This window comes from Girardinichthys multiradiatus, chromosome 20, assembly GCF_021462225.1.
Source record: "Girardinichthys multiradiatus isolate DD_20200921_A chromosome 20, DD_fGirMul_XY1, whole genome shotgun sequence".
Lineage (NCBI taxonomy): Eukaryota > Metazoa > Chordata > Actinopteri > Cyprinodontiformes > Goodeidae > Girardinichthys > Girardinichthys multiradiatus.
Genome location: NC_061812.1, coordinates 9,648,613 through 9,673,165, shown reverse-complemented (window position 1 = coordinate 9,673,165; position 24,553 = coordinate 9,648,613). Strand labels below are relative to the sequence as shown.

At 37.7% G+C, this 24,553-nt stretch overlaps 1 protein-coding gene across 4 annotated transcripts in view; it reads right to left on the bottom strand.

Moving 5' to 3' along the window:
- The window catches only part of pacsin1b (protein kinase C and casein kinase substrate in neurons 1b), a 35,784-nt gene extending 13,157 nt beyond the window's left edge, over positions 1-22,627 (bottom strand). The window contains exons 1-2 of one of the 4 annotated variants that reach the window (XM_047348448.1): positions 22,490-22,627; positions 3,393-3,518 (exon numbers count right to left, since the gene is read on the bottom strand). In XM_047348448.1, the coding sequence (XP_047204404.1) occupies positions 3,393-3,452 (60 nt within the window). In that variant the 5' untranslated portion in view covers positions 3,453-3,518; positions 22,490-22,627. Of the gene's footprint in view, positions 1-3,392; positions 3,519-8,200; positions 8,456-14,600; positions 14,724-22,489 lie in introns of those variants that run through there. The other 3 variants (XM_047348447.1, XM_047348446.1, XM_047348449.1) reach the window with 3 other exon arrangements.
- Between the last annotated feature and the right edge of the window lie 1,926 nt (positions 22,628-24,553).

The following is a 24,553-nucleotide window of genomic DNA, read 5'->3' as shown; positions in this document are numbered from 1 at the left end:
TGTTCAATGATTAGGATTAATTGGAATGTATGAACCTGAATTTTTTGAAGTGCCTTGAGACAACATGTGTTGTGAATTGGCGCTATATAAATAAATAAACTGAATATGATCAGGATCAAATTGCACTGTGTGTAATGTAAATGTGAGCCTTTGACTGGACTGTATTGTAATGAATTAAACTGATTTTGATTAAATTTGGACTCAACTGAATTTTGTCTAATTGCATTTCTGGACTTCTTAACTGAACCCCTGCTTAAAAAAAGAACTAAACTATCCTTTTAAAAGCCCAGCGTAAGACTGAATGACATCTAGTGACACAAATAACAAACTGCATTCAACTAAAACACCTGACCTAGGTTGTTGCTTCTGGGTGTGACAGGGACAACGAAGTTTGTTGTCTTTAAGACAGAGATACAAAAACCTAAACTACACTTTTTCCCCTTCTGTCTTTTTATTTGTATACCAATGAAAATAAGGTTAGGGATATTTTCATTACTTATCCCCTAAAGGTTCCAAACTGGTGCTACCGGCTTGGTTTTTTATGGATTAACAGGGTTTTCTTAACCTTCAGCTGTATTTTCTACCAGGAGAATGTTTTTTCCTACATGGAAATTGTGAAGCAAGCCTCTATCATTCAGATGTCTTTTTTTATGAATTAGTCCGCAATAATTTGACTTTTAGTTGCCCATCTCAACCTGTGCTTTTACTACAAATCCCTAAATGTATGTTATTTCTCACTTCTCTGATTGAATGTATATATAGACAGAGTAAAAGGTTTGTCATCTACAGACTCTAAAGTTCATAACACCAATTGTTCCTGGTTTTGTAAGTGACAGATTTTGGTTTGTTGCACTTTAAAACTGATTTGTAATTTCATTCTCACAAAGTTCATTGTGTGAGATGTCACTTTTCTCTCCTCACAGCCTGCAGGAGATCCACTGAATCACCAGGAGAAGTAGCAGGAAAGAGACTGCTGCTGCTCTGTGAGGAGTTATGCAATTAAAAGTAAGGGGTGTGTTGATGTTGTATAATTTACAACCCTCCATGGGCACAGAAGCAGCCACCTCCTGAAGAGCTGATATTATTCCCAGAGGCATGGGGCTGTTTAGATACAGAAGAGAGGTTGAAACCCCAATTTACAACCATTATTTTCCACCTTTGTGGAAACAACATTTAAGTTCAGTGTTTGATGACCATTTGCCTGCAAGTCATCCTGAAAATGACTTTCAACAAACCTTAAATGTGTACTAAAAGATGCAGTTGAGGGTGAGTAATAATATTCCACACCAGACCTTTGCCTCAGCAGCAGCCAGCCGACTCAGCAATCAGCAGGCAGCACTGCACCATCTTTACTGTGATGCAGAGACTGTGATGAAGTGACTGAGTGCTGGAAGCAGGCATTTTAATTGCTCCTGCTGATTTCTAAAGGTACAGACCAAAGAACCCCCAAGAAGAAAATTCAGTCTATGATGAAGTTTGATTTTAAACCTAGAAGTGTGAAGTAAAGTATTCACTGTGTGGCTTGATTCTATGTGCAACGTCTGAGAGGAAAGGAACTTGGCAGCCTGTATTCTTTGAGGTGAGGTAAATCTATTCCAGCTTTGCACTCTCTGATCAGTCACCGCCGCTCATGAATATTAGATGTGCTTCAGGGAACTTGTAGCTCAGATAACCTAGAACACTTTGTGTTGAAGAAAGGTTGTTGCTTATGTAAGTTTGTGAGAGAAACCAAAACCACCATGACACCAGTGGTGCAACATAGTCACATTTTCTTTAACGACACGTAAGCATCCGTTTATTCTGTAATGGTGAATATACTCAACAATCATATTTTTTACCTTTAAAAATGCTTTTTAAATACTATTTCTACTATTTGTAGTAACATTTCATGTAATGTCTGAACTGAAACAGTTTCAGCTCAATTACTGGTTGCCATCTTCACTTTTTACAACAATTATTATTTATGCTACTATATGAAAAGGATTTTAGGCTGATGTGCTGAATCTGTACTGTTATTCCAGATGATGCCATGGAGAAACTTCAGCCTGTCTCACCTATCAAACAGTCCCTGCAACCACTTGTTAATTTGGTCCCCATTTCCTTCTGCTTAAACTAGTCCAATTTCAAAGTGACAAATGGACAATAATCTCAGCTGAAATGACTGTTCCAGAGCTATTTTTGTCAGTCAGTCAGTCAGTCATTTTCTACCGCTTATTCCATAGTGGGTCACGGGGGAGCTGGTGCCTATCTCCAGCAGTCTATGGGCGAGAGGCAGGGTACACCCTGGACAGATCGCCAGTCCATCGCAGGGCAACGCACAAACAACCATGCACACACTCATTCATACACCTACGGTCAATTTAGAGTGACCAATTAACCTAACAGAGCTATTTTTGTTCCATGTTATATTTTAGATAAGAAATATCTTTTAGTAGTATGTCTACTGTTGTAAGCCGGTTTGTATTCAGTATGAAGGGAGCCCTAAATGAATCTGCAGTATTATAATTGGTTTTCCATTTGCATTCTGTTCTCTATTTTTATTGTTTAAAACTATTATAGTTTACTTCTTTATCATTTCATTCTTTCCTTTGTCCACTACTAGATGACTGTGTGCATTTAACCCAGATGCCCCCCTTTGCATCTGTATATTTGTGCTTTAATAACTTTATCTTTGAAGCACCTTTCAATGATTTGTAATCTGCCTGCTGTTTGCCACAATTTGGGTCATACCTTACCCCTGCTAGACAACCCGATGACTTATCAGCCCATCTAAAATCTCCTAACCTCACTACATTCTTTTTAATAAAAAGGGGAAACATGCTTGAAACTTTAGAAGTAGATACAAATCAGTACAGAGGCAAAATAACATAATGCCAAATCTGGATGATGTAGCTGACATTCTTATAACTAGTAGAAAATACCTGAAAATAATGACTTAAAAAGTGCAAAACCCTAAAAATAATGACGCTAAAAGGGAAGAAAATAAAACTAGGGTAGCTAATGCTAACAACAGTAACACAGGATACGTCCTGGAGGGGTTTTAGTATGTTGCATTTGAATGAGTAGATTTAGTTGCTTACTCAACTCATTCTTAAATAATGGCCAAAGGATGCAACAGTTTATCACTTTGTTGAGAATGAGTGTGGGTGTAAGTGTGAGTAATGGTGAGATTGGTGTGCCAACCCTCTTGATAAATCCGGTGCTATGCTCACTGTCGAGCACATGCCTGATTTATGAGCAGATGTGAGTCTAAACAACACTGATAAACGAGGCGATACGTCGTATTTCTTATCACCAACCCAAATGAGGTAGGTCTGCCGGTAGTTTATCACAATGCATTGTCACTCTGAGCTCAAGTTTAATCTGTCAAATGCTGCTGCCTTTTTTCTCACCTCCCAGAAACTGGCCGTAGCATCCTCCTGGCTCGCGTACTCGTCGTAGCCTACAGACATGGTCCCAGATTTGGCAGGGTGGCTTCAGGCTGTGGGGGTCTGCAGCAGATGGGTGATCCTCATGCACTGTCGGGGGAACATGAGAGGAAGGTAAACCCTGACACTCTGAGCTGAGACAGGAGCTGGATGAGCGGGATGAAAACATGTCTCTGTCTTTTAAATCAAATAGGAAATTGTAAATAATGTCATAAAACTTTAAAAGGTTTTAGTTTCCCATGTTACTGGCCTGGCTTAATTTATTTATTCGCCTATCCACAACCAAAACATTTTCAATGAAAAATCATTACATAGAACATAGAAGAGCTAAACAATCATAACTGGGGTCGGGGACAAACAGACCTAATGTTCTAGCTAGCACCAAAATTACAAAGATCTTATTAATCAAAATAATGGGTAAATATTGCTGTATTAAACTAAGCTATTACTAATTTCATGATTTATTTAATCTGTAAAATGTCAGATGCAAGGAAACTCTGGTAGTAGTGAGATAACAAGGAAACAAGGAAAGACAACGAAATATTACACTAATGGCCTTTAGAAAACAGTTAAAATGGAGCAACTGTTCTCAGAAACAGGACTAATTCTCACAGGTATAGACTTGGACAGCTTTTACATACTTTCCTAACTGAAGAGTAAATTTCACCTCTTCTGGTCAAAAAATATCATCCCTCACTTGCACACATTCTGCAGAAGACAAATGCTTTGACACCAGATCTAACAACACATTGAATAAAATTATGGAAACAAATGTCAGAGATGAAGAGCAGAGATCTGTTTGTGTTCATAACTGACCAAGGACACAGACACAGTCACAACACTTAATCCTTGGTGTTGATAAAGTCACATTACCCCCTCATCAGTTCAGTTTCAGTTCACAGCCCAAACACTGCAATTTTAAAATAATCAATGTTAGCAGACAAACTAAAATTTGCATAAAAACAGATATTTCAGTTGGTCCTACATTTACAGCTAATTAGCTGCTGTCAGTGATATAAATATTGATATATCAAGAGTTTATCAAGATATACATGGATATCTTTGTAAAGACGAGTATTATACTATTTTTAAATAAAACATTAATATGAACACAACAAAGAAAAAAAAAAGGAAAATAAGTTGATTTTAGACTATTATGTAATATCCCCTCCTCTAATAAAAAATAAGGACAGCATTGTGCAAAGGTCTTGGGTGATCCTTTTTTTATATTTTGGTTCCATGGAGCCAGACCTTCTTGCAATCCTAAACACAGACTTGATAAAAATATATTTTTGTTTTCTTTGCACTTTGGCTGCTTTACCACTCATATTTAGTCCACGTTATTTGCTAAGCTACCTAAATATGACTCATGAATCATCACAATCGTCAGCACATCAAGGGCTTTAAGAGTCCATCCAGCTGGCCTGCCAAGCATTACTGCATAGTACTTAAAATATAACAATATATAATAACAAAACAACCCAGTAAATATCACAACCAAACAACGTTTGCAATTATAATGTTGCACAATCATGTTAAAATAAAGATTGAGATTTATTGTGCAGCTTAACAAAGAACAGAATTAAAACATATCTTTACACATTTTGTTATCAACAGCCTTAAAACACATCTGGCTCCCATTTCTTTCACTGAATCTGTGAAAAATAAGAAAACTAATACGTTTTGTGTCTATCAAAGAGCATAAAAAGTTATCTTAACATCAGCAAAGTGACTTTCAAAGAGCACAGTATGATCACCGTAGGATAATGAACCTGTCAGGTTGATTGTCAAGTCTTTGGAGAATGTTTTTCATTTCATTTCTTAAAGACATGGCTTTTGGATGCTTTTTATCTGCTGTAAACATCTGCCATCAGGCACTTTTTTCCCCTTCTGTTGTCCGTAGTTCCATATTTTTTAGCTTCATGCTGAACAAAAGCTGTTATGTTCAGGTACAAGGATTGAGTAAAAATAAGTGAAAAGCGATGTAAATCCAAAGGAAAACTTTAAAAGGTTTTCAGAACAATGTTTATCAAGACTAGTTTCAAGACTAGCTTCAAGATAACAAGACAACAGCTTAATAGCAATGATATTTCATGATATTTTCCCTTCTCTTCATAGGGGACAGGGTCTCTGAGATATTTCAGAGAACACTATTCACTAAGGTTTTTAACTTAAGGCAAAGACAAAAATAGAATAAAAGGTGATTAACACATCAGTTTTCTGTTGACATGTGAAAGTTTTTTTTTTCATAAACAATTATAAAACCTATCATTCCTACAGCTTATAAAGTGTATTACATATTGATAATACTGCGATGGACTGGCGACCTGTCCAGTATGTACCACGCCTTCTGCCCATAGACTGCTGGAGATAGGCACCAGCTTCCCCGTGACCCACTATGGAAGACGTCGTATAGAAAATGACTGATATTGATACTAATATTGTACCTATAATAGTAAATAAATGTGTAGCAAACAGATGAAATAGGAGAGGTAGAAGCTGACGCCAAGTCAGCTGTTGCAAATGAAATCATTCAAATAAATGCTACACACTTTCTGCCTTTCCTTTTTAGATACTTGTTTAGGCATGAATCCCATCATTATGGAACACATTAAGAAAACAAAAACTGTAGATCTCAGACATGAATGAAGGCATGTGAGGTGAGAGCTGCAAACCATAAAAATACAACACAGACAAAATCCTTCACAGAACAGAGATCAGGATAAAATACAAAGTGAAGATGCAAATGAAATGGATGGCAAATATGAAACAGAACAACAACAAGAAGACAAGCTGTTATCACTGCAACTGCACAGACAGCAGGTTACATGGAGCCTCTGTTGAATACTAAATGCCAATAAACAGATGATGTGACAAGGAAAGCAGTTCATGGGAAAATATTTTGACTGATGAAATTTCTGCTGCAGGCTTTCAACCAAAACATGCTGAGAAAGGACCACCTTGTCTGGAGAGCCATGGCAAGGTTTGCATGATAAATAATGAGTTTGACATTTTGAGAAATGAGCTTATTTCTTTTCTTACTGAGAGCTAAATGAGAGGATAAATTCTGTATTTTATCTGTTGTTGCTTGAGTTGCTGAGACGTGAAACAGCTAAGGAATAGGAGGAATGACTTTTACAAGAAGAACAATCTACCTATCAGGACACTGTTTGCTTAAATAAATCAAAATAAAATCTATAATAATTCTTAGGATGCCCTCCCACCACCTTGTACCTACAACCTTCTCTTGCCAGCATAGTGAGACACAATATATGCCTCTAAACTAAAGTAAATAAATACATAAAGGCCTCTTACTTCCTTAGTGAGCCATTGAGGAGCTGGGAAATGACTGAAAAGGCAAGAAATTCATATGACAGTCTGGTCTAGCAAATAAAATACTTCATTATTTAATATAATTGATAACATAATTCTAATACACATATTTATTACATTATGAAAAAAGCCATCATGTTGTGATTAACAAATGTTTTTTTATTCCACATCCAGGGTGCCGAATGTTCTCAGCTTAATCCTTTACACGTCCAGGTGTTCACACATAGCCCACCTTTAGTATTAATTTACCTCTGTGCATATAACTTAACTGAGCAGTGATACAAATAAACAGCATATTCTATGGAAATAAAATCAATTCTTGATTTTAAAAAGGCAAACAAAGTTCTGAATATTCTTATGCTTTCAAACAAATTGATACCACAAAGAACATTTTCTAAAATGTCCAGCTCTAAAAAAAACATCCCCTAAAATCTAAAAAAAAATTAAAGAAGTTGTTTTTTTCTGAGACACTGTGATTTTTGTAAGTAACAGCCACACATTTATTCTTTAGGTTGTTTTGTCTACGGAAACCTCAGCTCACCAGCTTTTTAAAAATACGGTGTATTTTAAGACTTTTACATTAGTGTCTTATCATCAAAGATAGTACAGAAAATTCTGAAATTCAACACTGTTGATACAAAAAAACAGTTTGACACAGAAGTGGCATATATGGAACAATAGAAAAGGAAGCAGCGTTTTGATCTGAGTTCAGGGGGAGGGGAGAGAGCTCTGCAAGTATTTGGGTCAACCGTGGACCAGAGGATGGAACAACACAATTCACAATGAAACGCAGAGTTGAAACGAAGAAGTTGCTTCCAAAAACCAATCCGAAATCTGCTTAAATGAGGAGAGCTTTCCCTTCCAACTCAACAGTTCCAGGGCAAAAACAAACAAATGTTTGCTTTTGCAGCAAAGCTTAGAGAGTAAGTGGGAGAAGTGGGTGTTTAGTATGCTTGGTTGAGCCATTAGCTACATGGTTGAGCCATTAGCTACATGCTGAGAGGATGGCTTTGTTCAGTCTTGGCTTATGTTAAAGGCAGATTGCAGACTATGAAAAAAAGACATTGACTTGCTTCTGTATTTTATGAATAAAGTGAGAAGAAATCACAGACTCAAATAAATGCAGTACAGGAACAATATTGCTAGAAACCAGGGGAACTCCCCTGGTTTAGTTACCAATGTTTAGCTACCATCACACCACTTCAAATAACTCTTCACTCATTCCTTTTCTTCTAAAACGTAGACAGCAGCTACTATTCAGCATCCACAGATTTCACATCAAAAGCATCCATAAAATGGAAGTGTACAGACGATTCCCATCACTGCAAGCCAGCTACATCCTGTCCAAGTCCTAGTAAGAAAACCCCCCGGCACAAAGGCAGTGAGGACACCCTAAGAACAGGGGCGCACAGCCCCCCACAACAGCAACAAAAGCCTACCTCCAGTCCTCCATGAACAGCAGCTTAGGGTGCAACGAGAGAAAAAAAAGAAGCACGTGGGCTCCTCTACCGGACAGTCCTGCTCTTCATCGCCTCCCCTCCTGTCTGCTGATCTTTGCTCTGTGCTGCCGGTCGTCTCAGTGGTGCATCAGTGTCCAGAGCAGGGGGAAAAGGATCTGTATCTTTTGATCTTTCAGCCTGGAGTTCTGTCCAAAGTTTACATGTGTCTGTTTCCCACTGACTGAGCGATAATCCTTGTTCTTTAATGGCTCAGACGAGAGCAGAGGCAGAGATAAGGGGGGTGGGGTAGATGAGCCACCGCTCAAGAATGGCACTGAAGAAGCTTTGTTTGGTGCACGATGCATGATGTGTTCAATGAACAGAGTTCACACACAGCATTGTAGCTTTACTTTTATAGGAATAACTGAAACGCTTTTTCACCTAAGGTGAAGCAGCTTAACACATCTTTTAAAACTGAGCACACAAGGTGCTTGGTCATTATTAACAAGAGACGCAGTTTAGAGGAAAACGAAAGATAATCAATTACCTTCTGACAAGATTAAAGAAAAATTATAGCAAAATCATGTGTCTGACCATAAATGACAACCAAAAAAACTCTTTTATTTGTTTCGTGGCTGCTTTCACAATCTTTTCCAGGGAATATAGTTTTAATTTACATTTTGTAATGGGCTTTAAAATTTGTCACGTTTTACCATTTGCCAATTCTAAACCCAAAAGAGCCTGAACCACAGAAACAACAGCTTACATTTTATGTTTACAATATCTTTGAATTTGTCAGTCAGGACATTTTGCAGGAAAGATCTGACATTTTGAACATTCTTTACCTAGAAAGAACCCAGTAAAAGACAGGAATTATGAAACTACCGCAAGATCTTTTTAAAGGTTTCAGAATGAGAACAGATTAGGTGGTGGTTATCCAAATATGGATATATAATATGTAAGCTATTTGGAATTTCCTTGTGACCAGTGAGAATGTCAGTGGTGTTGACATAACAGCTATAAAATGATAAATAATTAACTTATGATGACATTCAGAACAATGCAGGTTTAGTAACTTTTATGAAGCATTCTGTCTCTGTGGGAGTCTCAGCTGATGCCTGATCATTATGACATGAATCACAGCCTGACAGGAAACACAACAGAGAGGCAAAGAAGGCCCTCAATCTCTGCTGACTGTTCAGTTCAGTGGGGAGGACAGGTGGAACGGAGGACAGACACACCGCTTGCTTTTCTACTGCATTCAAAGACTCCCACTGTAGGCCACCACCCACACAAATTTTGAAAATATTTCTCTCCGCAGCCCTTTTATGCTGCAGTCGGTCCTAGGAGATACGTATAGTGTAAAAAAAGCAAAACACAAACATCTTTTTAAATTGCATGACTTATTTAAGATACTACAGTAACTGTTGTGCTTGCATTTCACATAATTAAGGCCTCGGAATTTGGCTTTTGCAAGTGAGAGACATGAATGGAAATCATCAAATCATCCAGCAGGAATATAAATAGATTCATACTGGTTCAAGCTCCGAAGGCGTTCATTATTAGCCTCTCTGCTTGTTTCAGTTTTGCTTTTGCATCCCTCATGGCTTGTAGCTCAAACATAAATGGCCAAACGGCCTTGCAACAGGAACCGTTCCTCTGTCATAGTGAAATACTTCAGGAAGAACGTCTGTCAGACTAAATGAAAATACTGCAGAGTCCTTGTCAGAATCTGTGGTGTTTACTAAAGCTGACCAATCACTATAAACATCTAGTTTGGGGAGGGAGGTTGCATGCTTTTGGCAACACTTCATATTTTGGTGAAATTAGAACCGAATTTGATATTCAGAATTTTTGCATCCTGCTGTTTTTTATATTTACTATACTGCTAAAAAGGAATTACACCTCCAGTCATTTTCTCTAACACAGGGATTCACACAGTCAACATAAAGTTTGCCGACAAGATAAATTAAAAACTATTGAAAATACCTGCTTTACACTCTAAAAATCTTTGTATAGCCAGTTAAAATTAATAATATTTTTGTGTTTTTTGTATTTATGTTTTCTTATTGCTTTCTTGAGAACATTTTGTCTTATATTTAATTTTTTAGTCTTGACTTATGAATTTAATCCTTGGGGCCAGAGCAGAAATGCAAGCAACACATAGAGCAACACACCTCTTGCTTGACCTCCCAGTTAATTGGACAGATATAAACTATTGATTTATACCCCTTAGAACATCCTCACACATACATATACACAAACCCACCCTCTGAGCACACACCTCTGGGCTGTATCATTCCAATGGACCTTTTTCTTTTTCTCAGGACAAACTTTGTGCTGCTGCCCTCATCACATTAAAGGCCTATAATTACAGCCACATTCATCAATAATTTGCAGTTCTGTGTAAACAGATAGAAGAGATGGCAAACCGGACTCTTGGGCTGAAACTATTTAAGGTTTGATGTAGTCTCACATCATTGATGAGTCACAGATTATGATACAAGGAAACTAATCATATTCAGTTGCACTAAGACTTATTTAAGTATGATAAGTATAATTTAGATTTTGTTGAAAGCCTAAAGGACAGTTGGACACCTCATCCATTATTCATCTCTTCTGAATAGAAGACATTGCCTGTAGATACAATAAAGAGGTGAAATAAACTCTTTTTTATGCCCTAGTGAGTTTGTCATGCTATTTGTTGGCATGTGAATGTGTAGGATGTAATTGTAACCACAGACGAAACAGAGATTAAAAGCTTTCAAATTATATTGCAATCCAAACACAAGACGGCACTGAAAGCAGCTGAAAACAGTTAAAAACAAGGCAACCTTCCAGCTGAAACTCATCCTCTTTTTTAATATTCATGTGTCATTAATAATTGACACACACTTGTGATCAAGTTTTCATCCTCTACAGCATTAAAAAGAGGGTACATTAATCGACTAACTGACTACAATTGGCATCTAAAAATAAAAAACTGAAAAGTGGGGCGTGCAATATTATTCGGCCCCTTTACTTTCAGTGCAGCAAACTCACTCCAGATGTTCAGTGAGGATCTCTGAATGATCCAATGTTGTCCCAAAGGACTGATGATGATAAATAGAATCCACCTGTGTGTAATCAAGTCTCCGTATAAATGCACCTGCTCTGTGATAGTCTCATGGTTCTGTTCAAAGCGCAGAGAGCATCATGAAGACCAAGGAACACACCAGGCAGGTCTGAGATACTGTTGTGGAGAAGTTTAAAGCTGGATTTGGATACAAAAAGATTTCCGAAGCTTTAAACATCCCAAGGAGCACTGTGCAAGCAATCATATTGAAATGGAAGGAGTATCAGACCACTGCAAATCTACCAAGACCTGGCCGTCCCTCTAAACTTTCATCTCAAACAAGGAGAAGACTGATCAGAGATGCAGCCAAGAGGCCCATGATCACTCTGGATGAACTGCAGAGATCTACAGCTGAGGTGGGAGAGTCTGTCCATAGGACAACAATCAGTTGTACACTGTACAAATCTGGCCTTTATGGAAGAGTGGCAAGAAGAAAGCCATTATTCAAAGATATCCATAAAACGTCTCGTCTAAAGTTTGCCACAAGCTACCTGGGAGACACACCAAACATGTGGAAGAAGGTGCTCTGGTCAGATGAAACCAAAATCGAACTGTTTGGCCACAATGCAAAACGATATGTTTGGCGTAAAAGCAACACAGCTCATCACCCTGAGCACACCATCCCCACTGTCAAACATGGTGGTGGCAGCATCATGGTTTGGGCCTGCTTTTCGTCAGCAGGGACAGGGAAGATGGTCTAAATTGATGGGAAGATGGATGGGGCCAAATACAGGACCATTCTGGAAGAAAACCTGTTGGAGTCTGAAAGAGACCTGAGACTGGGACGGAGATTTATCTTCCAACAAGACAATGATCCAAAACATAAAGCCAAATCTACAATGGAATGGTTCACAAATAAACGTATCCAGGTGTTGGAATGGCCAAGTCAAAGTCCAGACCTGAATCCAATCGAGAATCTGTGGAAAAAGCTGAAGACTGCTGTTCATGAACGTTCTCCATCCAACCTCACTGAGCTCGAGCTGTTTTGCAAGGAAGAATGGCAAGAATTTCAGTCTCTCTGTGCAAAACTGATAGAGACAAACCCCAAGCGACTTGCAGCTGTAATTGCAGCAAAGGGTGGCGCTACAAAGTATTAACACAAGGGGGCCGAATAATATTGCACGCCCCATCTTTCAGTTTTTTATTTGTTAAAAAAGTTTGACACATCCAATAAATTTAATTCCACTTCACAATTGTGTCCCACTTGTTGATTCTTCACAAAAAATCAGAATTTTATATCTTTATGTTTAAAGCCTGAAATCTGGCAAGAGGTTGAAAAGTTCAAGGGGGCTGAATACTTTCACAAGGCACTGTACATATATCTGAAAGGTATAGTACTGGTCAGATGTTGATGTTTACATACACTCATCATAAGCATAAATGTCATAATAATTTGGGACTTTGAATCATTTACCTTAACCATTCTTTTTTCAGAGTGGACTGATCATATATCAAACAACTTCAGTAAATGTTTAAAACAAGAACTGGGTGAATTATACATTCAGGCTGAAACATATAAATACACTAGTAATATTTAGCTAAGTCTCACCCTAACCACATGTTATCTGAAGCCATCAATAAAATTCTGGTATTATTCTGACTCGATATTTGACCAGTCCTCCTAGTAGAAAAGGTGGAGGTGATGTGATTTAATTTGGTTGGTTTCCTCCAATAGACCTGTGAGGCAAGGGGGTTCCAAAAGCCTAATACTCTGCTTTATCTATCCCAAACTAGTTTTCAAGTGTGTTTGGGATCATCCTCTTTTATGAACATTCAATGGTGTGTGACTTTTAACCATCTGACTCAAGCCTGTCCCTCCCCAAATAAAAGGATATTAGATCCGTCAATAAGACAAGAAAACACCAAGCCTGTAGTGTGTCATAAAGTGGAAACTGCTTAAACACCATTGTCAGTGTCTACAGTGAAGCAATTTTACGTTGCCATGGTGTGAGAGGATACCAAACAAAACAGAAGCTCTTCCAAAATTGATACTGTTAAACTCAATAGAAGTTTGCAGCGGCCCACATGAACAAGCCAAATGCCTTCTGGAGAAAAAATATTATAGTTAGAAAAACCAAAACTGGGCTATTTAGCCATAATAACAAAAGGTATATTTGGAGAAGTCAATTAGTTTTCACACACTGTACCAGCCATTAAGCATGGTGGAGAAAGCATCATGCTTTGGGGCTGTTTTGCTGGTGAACTTCATAAGGTGGACATAATAATGAAAAGGGAGGACAACCTCAAAATTTTCTGCCTTCACGAAACAGCAGCTTGATGGTTTACAAAGTTTTTTGTTTCTGCTTGAAAATGATCCCAAACACACATGAAAACTGGCAAAGCAGGTAAACATTTGGCTTTAGGAAAGCCTTGACTTCACCTATACTAGGAAGTTGTGGACTATGCTTTTGCTCTAAATACAACTGTATTTAGAGCAAAAGAAAAGATTAACTTGTATCTCAGTGTTTGACCTTGAGTGAAACATGCCTTCTTTGACAATATTTCTTTGAAGCGGAATAAAACTGAAGGCAGGTGAGCTGTTCATCTTTGTTGATATATTCTCTGTTCTTTGTACTGGAAATGTTGGAGTCCAACTGCTAATGATTTATTTTAAAAGAGTGGGTCAACCATCTAAAAGCATATATTTCTTTGGTATGTAAATGGACGCTCAAAACCACCAGACCCTTCTGTTCATGGACATTATTTCAGCTCTCCAGCTGACACGTTTCTGAATTCTGCACCACAATTTTTGCAGGATACTTGTGGATGCTACGTGTCTTTGTTGTCTGTAAAAACTTGTGCCTTTGGGGAATGACACTTTAACTTTGCAGTGAACTAATTCAGATTTACAGTAAAGTATCCATTGTGTATTTTCCTTTGACTTATTCCTTGCTACCCTCTGCTATCTCCTATTGCACATAATATAAACAGAAGCATCTTGTGCAAGAATAATATTTGTCCTGGGGAAATAAGGTGACCACTGAGAGCAGCAACGCCAGCCGCTTTCTGAAAACACTTACAGGCAGGACTGAAAAACCTTCTAGCCCTATCTGCATTCACATGATTATGTTGAGTGAAAACACAATATACCTTTAATTTTCTTTAGCAATGTTAAGAAAGTTCAAATTTTATTCAAAGAGGTACTGTTACATTCAATTATATAAGCAAGGATTAAGGCCTGTCAAACCCTCAATGATTCTAAGACAAATTATTAAATGATTACTTAAGAAAACATGGCTTACAGAAACATAAATATATCAACACAGATCAGAGAAGTTACTGAACCTTGGGTGCTGTTTCTGCAAAGTCCTTGACAATGTCACTCCCACAGATTTCCGGCACATTCCCGTCTGTGCTCAAGAACAAACCCAACACATTGCAGTGTGCATAAAAGCAGGTGAGCCTGCTTTTATACACTCATACTAAGCAAGAAAGGACTTTGACATTTCCTTTAAGGACACACCAGTCTGTTTATAATTAGCTGTCTGTGTAAGAGGGTGGAGACTTTGGACACATACTGGTTGTTCTTAAAAAAATATGCCTCAACATTGGCACAGGCGATCCAGAAAGTGACGTTTATCACAGAGATTAGGATGGGCAGGAAGGACAGATAACGGAGATAACCACATGGGTGGTCAGATAAAGCCCACTGTGTGGAGTGCACACAGGGATGAGCCAACATCAGGGTATCATTTAGCCATGCTGCAATCAAAGGATCAATAAGAATTTCTCACGTGGAGATTAGAAAGTCTGAGCAGAGCGGTTTTTTAACTATTCCTAGAAATTCATTACAAATACATGTTTCAACACGTTTCTGCAACACATAACCTCCTCTGTTTTTAATGACAGGAAAATAAATTACAATGATGGCTGGACAAAAAGTTAATAACCACCTGCTGAGTCTTTGATCAATAAGGTTCCCTCAGCCACTTTACTTGATTAAAAAAAATAAAATAAAATACAGTATATACACACAGACAGATGATCTCCACCCCAGTATGCGTCATCTGTGTCTCCTCTAATCATGTTTCTCCCTCCAGGACTCACACCGTTTGACCCCACTGTTATATTCTATTACCACAGGAAGTAATTTACAGCCAGCGACCAATGCTGCAGGTCTCTTTTTTTACCCCACACCGTTTTTTGTTTTTTTTCTGCTGTGATTTTTTTACAGTATTTGTTATAGTTTTGGTGAAGCTATTTAGTTGGAAACAGACTAGTGCTGGTCAAAATATTATTAAACCAATTTTGAAAAGAAATGTCAAGCATTTTTTATAAAGATTAACAATTGCTGATGGGTAAATATAACAAAACTTTCACAACAGTAACAAAAAAGTAACCAGATGAGGTATTGAGGTGGAGCTTGGCAGTTTTTATTAGTTAGATTGATCTTGAGTCTGTAATTTTGACTAAAACCATATAACTCTGGTTTGATGGTTAATAAATCATAATAAATCAAGCAGCAAAGCTCCAGCACAGGGGGAACAAAACAAATAATGACTTAGAGAAGCACAAAAAAATGGTTGTTGACTGAAATCAGACAATTTCCAGCTTGGTCAGCCATGACAATTAACCAGCCAATCGACAACTCAAAAATTTGATATTTTTCCAATCAGTTTATGCACCAATGTGCTACAACACTGATGTGGACATAGTTACTGTGTACGTCAAAGTTAGCTATCTTCAACATCAGTGAGATGTTTAAAATGAAGTCAGTGGACGCACAAAGATGATAGGAACTTTCCAAAAAGAAAATCTATTTTTGAAGATATGTCTACACATATCTGCAGTTCATTAAGGCTGTGAGAGAGCTGCTCTATTTTATTATTTTGAGCTTTGGTCCTCTGTCTGTCATAACAAATTTAGATTTAGACTTTTGTAAATGTCAGATTTAAAGTAAGGATGTATATTGTCTTGGGAATATACAAAGAAACTGCTGTTTTAGCAATGCTAGCCATGCTAACTACCCTATTTGCTAACATTTGGTGCTAAAGGCAGCTTTTTAATTGATTTCAAACATTAATAAAACCCTGTTTTACTCTCTTATGTCTTCTTGTGTTGTAGTTCTTAAACAGAAATCAGAATTGGCTAAATTAGTACTGGCAGGTTGAAGCTTTACAAACCAGAAATCAAAAATCAGACACAAATGTTTGATCACAGAAAATTTTTAAAGTTTTTTTTTTTTTCAAATACAAACAATGATACTTCTCTTTTCCCTTGTAAATTTAGAATAGACACACTTTTCAACTTATTTAACTTTAGTGTAGGACTGGGAAATAAAACCCAAACAGACTTTTGGGTTACACTACCATAATGTTGGATAGTAATTAACTGCACTTGAATCCATTTAAAAAATCTATACTTTACATAGTATGGTAATATCATTTAGTGAGCGCTGCAAAGCCTATTTCTTAAATTATAGGGTCTGAAGAATCAAATCAATGCATACATATGGGGCAGAACTACATCAGTACTTTGCTTCCCTGTTTGTTTGTAATCAATGAGTGGTGGCAGAGTGGTGAGGGAATTTATTGAAGCCTGTTATTTAGCTGCTGGAGTCTACATGTGCTCACACTCCGAGCCCTGAATGAGCCCAGCATTAGCTGAACATAACTCTGAGTGGGCCAAAATGAAGGTGACTCATTTAGAGACAGTACAGCTGCTAAAAGCTCTGAGAGGTAAACACTCCCACATTCACGCACACATTTAAGCCTCTGTTGTTGTTCTCATTAATAACATTTCCTCACGCTGAAAAATCCTCATAGAGAATAGACTGTCATAATGTAACAAAGTGATTGCAAACTACACAGGTTTTTGTCACATTAGCAAAGTCCCTAAAATGCTCTAAACATTATTTCCGGCCTTGTTTAATACAGCTGTGATTTTTAAAACAACAGTAGCTTCTATAGATCTGCAAACACTCTGTCTGACCAAAAACAAATGTATGCCTCTGCTTCACATGAGGGTCATGAAAACAGGCTCGTCGTGAAGCCACCATTGTTGCTCGCTGGTAATTCGCACAGACCAAACAGAGGAACAGAGGCGGCTTAGCGCCACATCGAAGTGTGCTGCAGACAAAAACCACGGTCATTAAATCAGATAAGTCACTGCAGCGTCACTAGTTCAAATATATGCTCCTCTCCCACCTGCTGCAGTACCTCTGTTTGAAACTTAAACTTTCTGTTCTGCAGCTATCTTTTGTTGGCAGATCATAGATGCATGGGCAGTGAATCAACTTGGAATCCTTTACTATGCCTTGGGATTTTTTACATAAGACACTGATGCACAATAAATATGAATGTGCCTGAAATATGTGCCTTGACACAGATGTCCCGGGTACGAGACCTGACCCGGTGAGAACTTTCCTGCATGTCTTCCCCCCCTCCACCCCATTTCAAGTATGTCCACTTAGAAATAATGGCCACCAATGACACAAAAAATAAAAAAGAGACACAAGGTTGTTCAGAGAAATGCTATTTCTCAAAATTTCCAAACACCTTTTTACTCAAAAAGTTTAATAAGGTAAGGAAAATAATGTTGGTTTCTCCTTTGCCAACCAATCAGAGGCAAAATCTAATATTATACCCATTAAACCCCCGGGTAGATATGAGAACTACAACTCTTTGGACATTATAAAATATAACAAAGTCAAATGCACCACAGTTCTCATAGATCATCCCAATAAAAAGGGAAGAGGTTACAATAAACCATTGTAAATTAAAATATTTTTCAAACATTTGCAACAGAAGAAAAAATATATTTAATGGTCATTTTAGACTCTGAGTTAAATTTCTTATCTTGCCTCATAAGCTGAAAATATTTACCAGACCAGCTTTGATAACAGCTCTCATTGGGTCTGTGTTTCTTCTCTCTCTAAACTGAGGCACTTCATGAAGGTTAATGTAACTGTGCTTAAAGGCCACAGCAGTGGGACCACATGTGATAAAAAAGAGCTGTATACAAAGGTGTTTATGAATAAAAAGAGAAAGAAGCATAGGACCTTTATATGAACATGTAAAAGATTTCAAAATAGTTTACTTGCATACATATTGGCAATCAATCTGTTTAATAGATTTCACCTTCATTAGATTTTAATTGTGACTTGGATGGTGTGGCTCAGAGTCAATCAAACAATACATTTACAGTTCAATTAAATTCACCAGATCATTCAGTGTTTAATAAAAACTTAAGTCAGTCATAGCTTTTTATTGATTTTTATTGTTTGTAAATTTATTTTACATTTTGTATTAAAACATATGTATGGATTTATTTTTTTAATTAGTGGTGAAGCTGAATAATGAAGTTGTGAATGATAAGGTGTGCAAACCACCAAAGGCTTGTGATTATAAACCCCACAAAAATGGGTACATCAAAAAATAAAGCTACACATTGTCCCAGTCTTTGACTAACACAGTCACTATGACAACATGTGGCTCTCCTTGATCCCTCCTTGGCTATAAACTATTTCACTGACACCATGAAGCTGATGCACAGGATCCCCAGAGGAGCAAAGACAATCTGCAGCTAACAGCCTCTTAAGAGCGTCTTCTTGTTCCTCTTTAACAGTGAGATGGTTTCTGTAATGCACCATCTCCTACAAAGATACACCTGAGATTACTGCCGCTATTGCTCAATAAAGCCCTTAGGTTACTGCAAAAAATATGTTTTAATGTATGAGCTGTGTTCCAACATACATTTGACATTTGCTGTCTCTTCACATATTGTGGATCCAGTATTTGGAAGAGGCAGCAGATTTAATTTCTTATTAGACTGATCTGATTTAATGTAGTCTGACAAGCTTAAAGGTTGGAATGTTATTTTAATTCAACAGAAATCGATACAAAACGTCATTCTCTGAAAAGCGTAAAAATAAGTACTCAGATTTTTTTTTTTTAAGATTTTCTATTTCTGTCCTTAATCTTCTTAAAGTGTGATAAATTAGAATAAGATATTAGTAATTGTTACACCTAATGTTTACTATTGTTAATGTTAAGCTAATGATTACTGACTGATTTGGCCATTTGTCATGTTCTAATTGTCATTTTCTGTACATTAACCAGAAACAAGATATAGACTATTATTTCACATTTTTAACTTGAACACAACAGGGCATTAATATTGAAATAGGTCTATTTTTTAAGAACTCCAGATTAATCCACTAATTACAAAATACCCATTCCATTTCCCAAAAAACTGTGTTTCTCTGACATCTCATTAAAAAGGACTTTAAACCTCAGATGCAGCCCAAAGGAACATTGTGCCAGTGTTGAAACCACAACGTTTTAAAGGTTTGGTACCAGTAACCAGTACTGATCTTCCAAATAAAGTTCAGAAAAAAAAGTACTTATGACCAGCAAACATAAAACGCTGCCTGTGATAATGGAGGGAATAAACATTTGGAGGATACATTAATGCTGTTTCATTTAATGAAGAAGTGGTGCTTTTTACTGACAATTTAAATTAAAACTTTAAATTGAGCTGCTAATAAGCTGCCCTGGGGATCTGACTGGGCTGAGATAGATCCATCCAAGCGAAGAAAAACAACTCTAACATGAACAGATTTCATAAAAAATGCAGACCTTCGAGGAAAAGCAGCCTCTCAGTCTCCCATCATGCCGATCCAATCTCAGGTCCAAATTACCTCACAGTTCTGGGCAAAGTCAGGGCCCTGTACACTAAGCTCTCATCTCTCAGCCTGAGTTGCTGAGCAAATTCAAGTTTAAATTCAAATAATCAATGACAATGTTTGTCAACAAATAACACATGGTAGGTTTTAAAATGTATGCAAAACTCACTCATCTGGCCAGCAGCAGAACATGTTAGTGTTATGGTCATTCTCAAAAAAACCGAAACAGAATGGAAATTGTGTTGATTGAAAGCCAGACAGAGATGGATAAACCTTTATTGTATTAATCAGTGAACAAAGGGAGAAAACAAGAGTAAGCTATCCGAATTGTGTCTTTTCAAGCATCTAACGGCTGTGAACAACAAGCACCAGATGTGATATGCCAAGCTTGTAAATACAAAATGAAAATGGCTTGCAAACTGTTGTTTCTAACCCCTCTGGGACCAGCATAACTATTTATATGGAGAAGAATAGAGCTGAAAGACAAGGTTTGTTCTAATTAATCCCATTAGCAGTGACACTTCATCTGTCAGCTAAAATAAGGAGGAGTGGAACTGAATGCTGCAAATCAAATGAGTGTCCCTAATTTGTCAAGTGGATTAATCCACTTAGGCACTCACAAAAAATCACTCATGAGTACAGAGAAAATGAAACCCACTGAGGAATCTGTCTTTAAATAAAACACAGAAAGTTCCAGATTGTCTTTCTAGTGGCTCTGTATAACACCAGCTCACACAGTGTGTATTAGTGGGAAATTAATAAATTTAGGAATGAGTTTAGATAATTTTCTTCTAATGAAGAACAGAAGAGCAGATGGAATATTGCAAACCTGCTTACTTTATAAAATAAACTGCAAATAGACAGAAAATCCAACAAGAGTAAATTATTTATTTGTTTTATAGCATTGTTAGTGAGGTTCAGAAAGTATATCTCCCGGATATCATCCCTGCTGGAATGATTTAAATCCTCATAAAGTGAAATTCCATGTGTTTACTCCATATATTGAAATAAAGTGACGCGCTTGGGCTGATAATTGTATTTTGAATCCTAGGAGAAACATAGAAAATTACAGAACAAAACTCTGTTCTGTTGATGGAAAGCTACAAATAAGCACAACGACTCTAAACGAGCACTTCTAAAATTACACCTGCCCCTTAGACATGCTGAAAAACCTAAGAAAGGTTGAAAGTTTGAAAATCAGGCAGAGCAGAGGGAAATGTGTTCGGAGCACTGAGACAGGCGTATGAGCCAACACCTTCCGACCTTTGATCAGGAGGGTCTGGAGCCCAACCCAGGGCACATCATAACTGCCCTGTTATGCCTGTGTTACTATTTATAGAAGTATTCATTTTAACCACTCAGTACAACCCACTGCTCAGTCCATTCCAAGAAAGACAAAGGTGCCTAAGCTTCCCAAATTAAAGTCAGGAGCTCTTTTTGTGAATAATCTGTAGAATAACACTTTATTGTGGTTTTTTTTTTTGTTTTTGTTTTTGTTTTTGGCTTGCTTTTTTTCTATTTGTATGAATTATATATTGCCCTGCAATGGACTGGCGACCTGTCCAGGGTGTACCCCACCTCCCGTCATTGACTGCTAGACATAGGCACCAGCTTCCCCGCGACGCACTATGGAAGAAGCGGTAGAAAATGACTGACTGACTGATTACTGAATTATATATGTAAAAAGCCACTTATGAGAGATAAATTACAATTTCACCCTGAAGAAAAGCTTGCAGGGAGAGGGTCTCCTCATTAAGATCTACAAAAACAAATGCCTGGCCTGAAAAAGAAAGACAAAAAGATTAAATTCAGCTCTTTTACATCACTGTTTTAGTTTCTTGGAGTGTTTTTGTTTTGTGTCTTTTGTTTCTTATTTGAAGAATTTCTGAAACTCTACTTCATTGTTTTGCCTTTCTGAACTAACCAGACATTTCAACCAGGAACCCTGTGACTCTTTGGACTGTTTACTGATCAGTCAAATAGAAAGAGGCCAGTAACCTGATGCAAGCTCAGCAGGATGTTTGTACTTCAGTCTCTTAGTGATCTGAGTTCAGAACCGTGGACAGCACTTATTAGAGATGAGGGTCTGCATTCAGATGGAGGTCAGCACCTCAGACCTGATCCAGCACCAGCTGCCCCCTTGAATAAATCGGATGAATAAGTGGTGTGGAGGAGACACGGCTCTCCCCTGAGACAAGCGTTTTACTTTAACAGCCCCCTTCTGCTGCAGCCTGCACTGATATGTCCAGAACACACTGCGAGTTCTGCACTGAAACTGCTACAACTTAATCTTTTCAGATATATAAAAGACGAGCTGGAAATGAGTTTTAATGCAAAAGGCAAATGATGGGGCAAATTGTAGACAGTGGTTCAAATTACATTCACAGCGCAGACTGAGTACAAGGACTTCATTCAGAGAGTAAAAGGGAATCATATCACCAGAACCTCCCCTCACCGATAGCAGATTTAATGCAGCTATAAATTATGCCACAAACCGTAGCCGGTTCGTCACACCTCAAACACGCAAAAATAAAAAATAAAATCTTACCTGAAATTATTAATTTTCAGCCTTGTTTTAATATGTTATCATTTTACTCTGCAGCAAGATAGCCTCCGATGTGAAAACGTTCCGCTGAAACGAGCCGCCAGATAGGAGGGATGTAGATGGATGAAGATGAGAGAGCTGGAATAAAGCTAGATAAAATGACCAGCAACCACATCCGGGAAACTCTTTCAAAAATAAAAGCTTCGCGGGTGGCCCGTACTCTTCTATGCAATAATATTTCCATACAAATCCTCATAATTTGTACAGTTACAACTGACTATAAAACAGGTCAGCAAACATACCCGTTATACCAGAACCCAACTGGAAAAGTATACAGGAAAATTACATTAAATACATGATTCCAAAAAGTATGAGAATAAAACAGAATGGTGATATTTCACACGGCTTATGTCTGGCCATCACTTCATGACTCATGAATTCTGCAGAGTGGGCGAATATTCCTCCACAGGGTTGTTAAAGACCCAATGGTGGGACAGCCAGATAGGTTTAGGGGGGAAATACTTTTGACATGAGACCAGGTTAGTTTAGATAGGTATTTTCCCTCTGAACAAATAAACGAATCATTTGAAAACTCGTATAATCTTTGTCAAATAAAATTTTGTTTGATGATCTGAAATGTGACAAAAAAAAAGCAAAAACAGAAGAAATCTGCATGGGTTTAATGTTACAGTTGACAAGTGAATTTTCTTCATTAGTGTAATACATGACGGTACGGAGGCCCGCGAGGGGACATGGGGGAATTTTTTCCTTTTGCGTCCCCACGCAGTACTTTTGCGTTCGCTCGCAAAAGTTGTTAATCACCAGTGGTGTGCACAGACATTTTGGGGGGCAGGTGCTCAAGTGGAAAAAAAAAGGGCACCTTGTGCGGAACATGGAGCTGTCGGTTGCCATTGTAGAGTGAGATTTATTACAGGCACAACATGAACATAATTTATATGTATTACTAAGCACCCCCGAAACAAATTGTCCTGTGGGTTGAAGGGAAATGACCACCCAGGAAAAAAAAAAAAACTCAAAACAAGAATGCATTTGACAAAATTCTTAAGATTAATAAGGCAACAAAATTATTACAGACTGATTTAAAGTTAGATTACTGATTCACAACCTGAACTTCCTGAGTACAATTTGGAACTTACGTTATCCTTCAATTTTTTTTCTTTTTACACACTGAGCACAGCGTGTTTGTCTTGACTATATCATTGTGTACTTTTATCATGAAATGTCTTCTGCACCAAATAACCTTATGTTGTAGCAAAGCAGGTTACACTGCCAAATTTACCAGAACGTGGGGCGCTGGTATTATAGGCCTTTAAATTCAGAATTTTTCCCCTGGGCCCCACACTATACACTGTAAAAAAAAAAAAAAGATTTCAGGAGGGCACCTTTTTCTCCTAAGGATAAAAGGGCAGGTGCTCTAGCACCACCTAGCGTCTATCTATGCACGTCCCTGTTAATCACCTTGAGAAAGCTGTGCATTTTGGAACAGCAGCACAGATGACAAACTGCTCACAAAACAAACAGCACTGATATGTCATTGATATGGTTTATTTATCATATGCAGGTTAACATGCAGTCAACAATGCGATTAAATGCTTAGGATAAGAAGAACCGTTCAAATCACGATAAAAACAAAAGTGGCGAGCAAAAAATGTACACATCATGCAGCAGTAATAAGCAAATAAAGTGTCACAGATGTGGTTTCGTGCAGTATTATTGTCCAGAGTTCAGTAGTTTGACAGCTTGTGGATAATAACTGTCTGATTGAAGATCCTTTTATTTAAGGCCGGTTTCAAAATAAAACTCAATACATTTCAGAAACGGGTGTAGTGTTTGTTCCACTTTTGCAGTTATCTGGTTTGGAAACTATCCCACAAAATATTGCGAGATAACGCAAAGACTATTGCGTGGGAACGCAAAAAATATTGTGAGTGAACGCAAAAGTATTGCGTGGGGACGCAAAATAAAAAAAAAATCCCCAATGTCCCCTCGCGGGCTCCGTATGACGGTACGTCAAACTGGACAATATAAACAGTATAAAACTAAAAA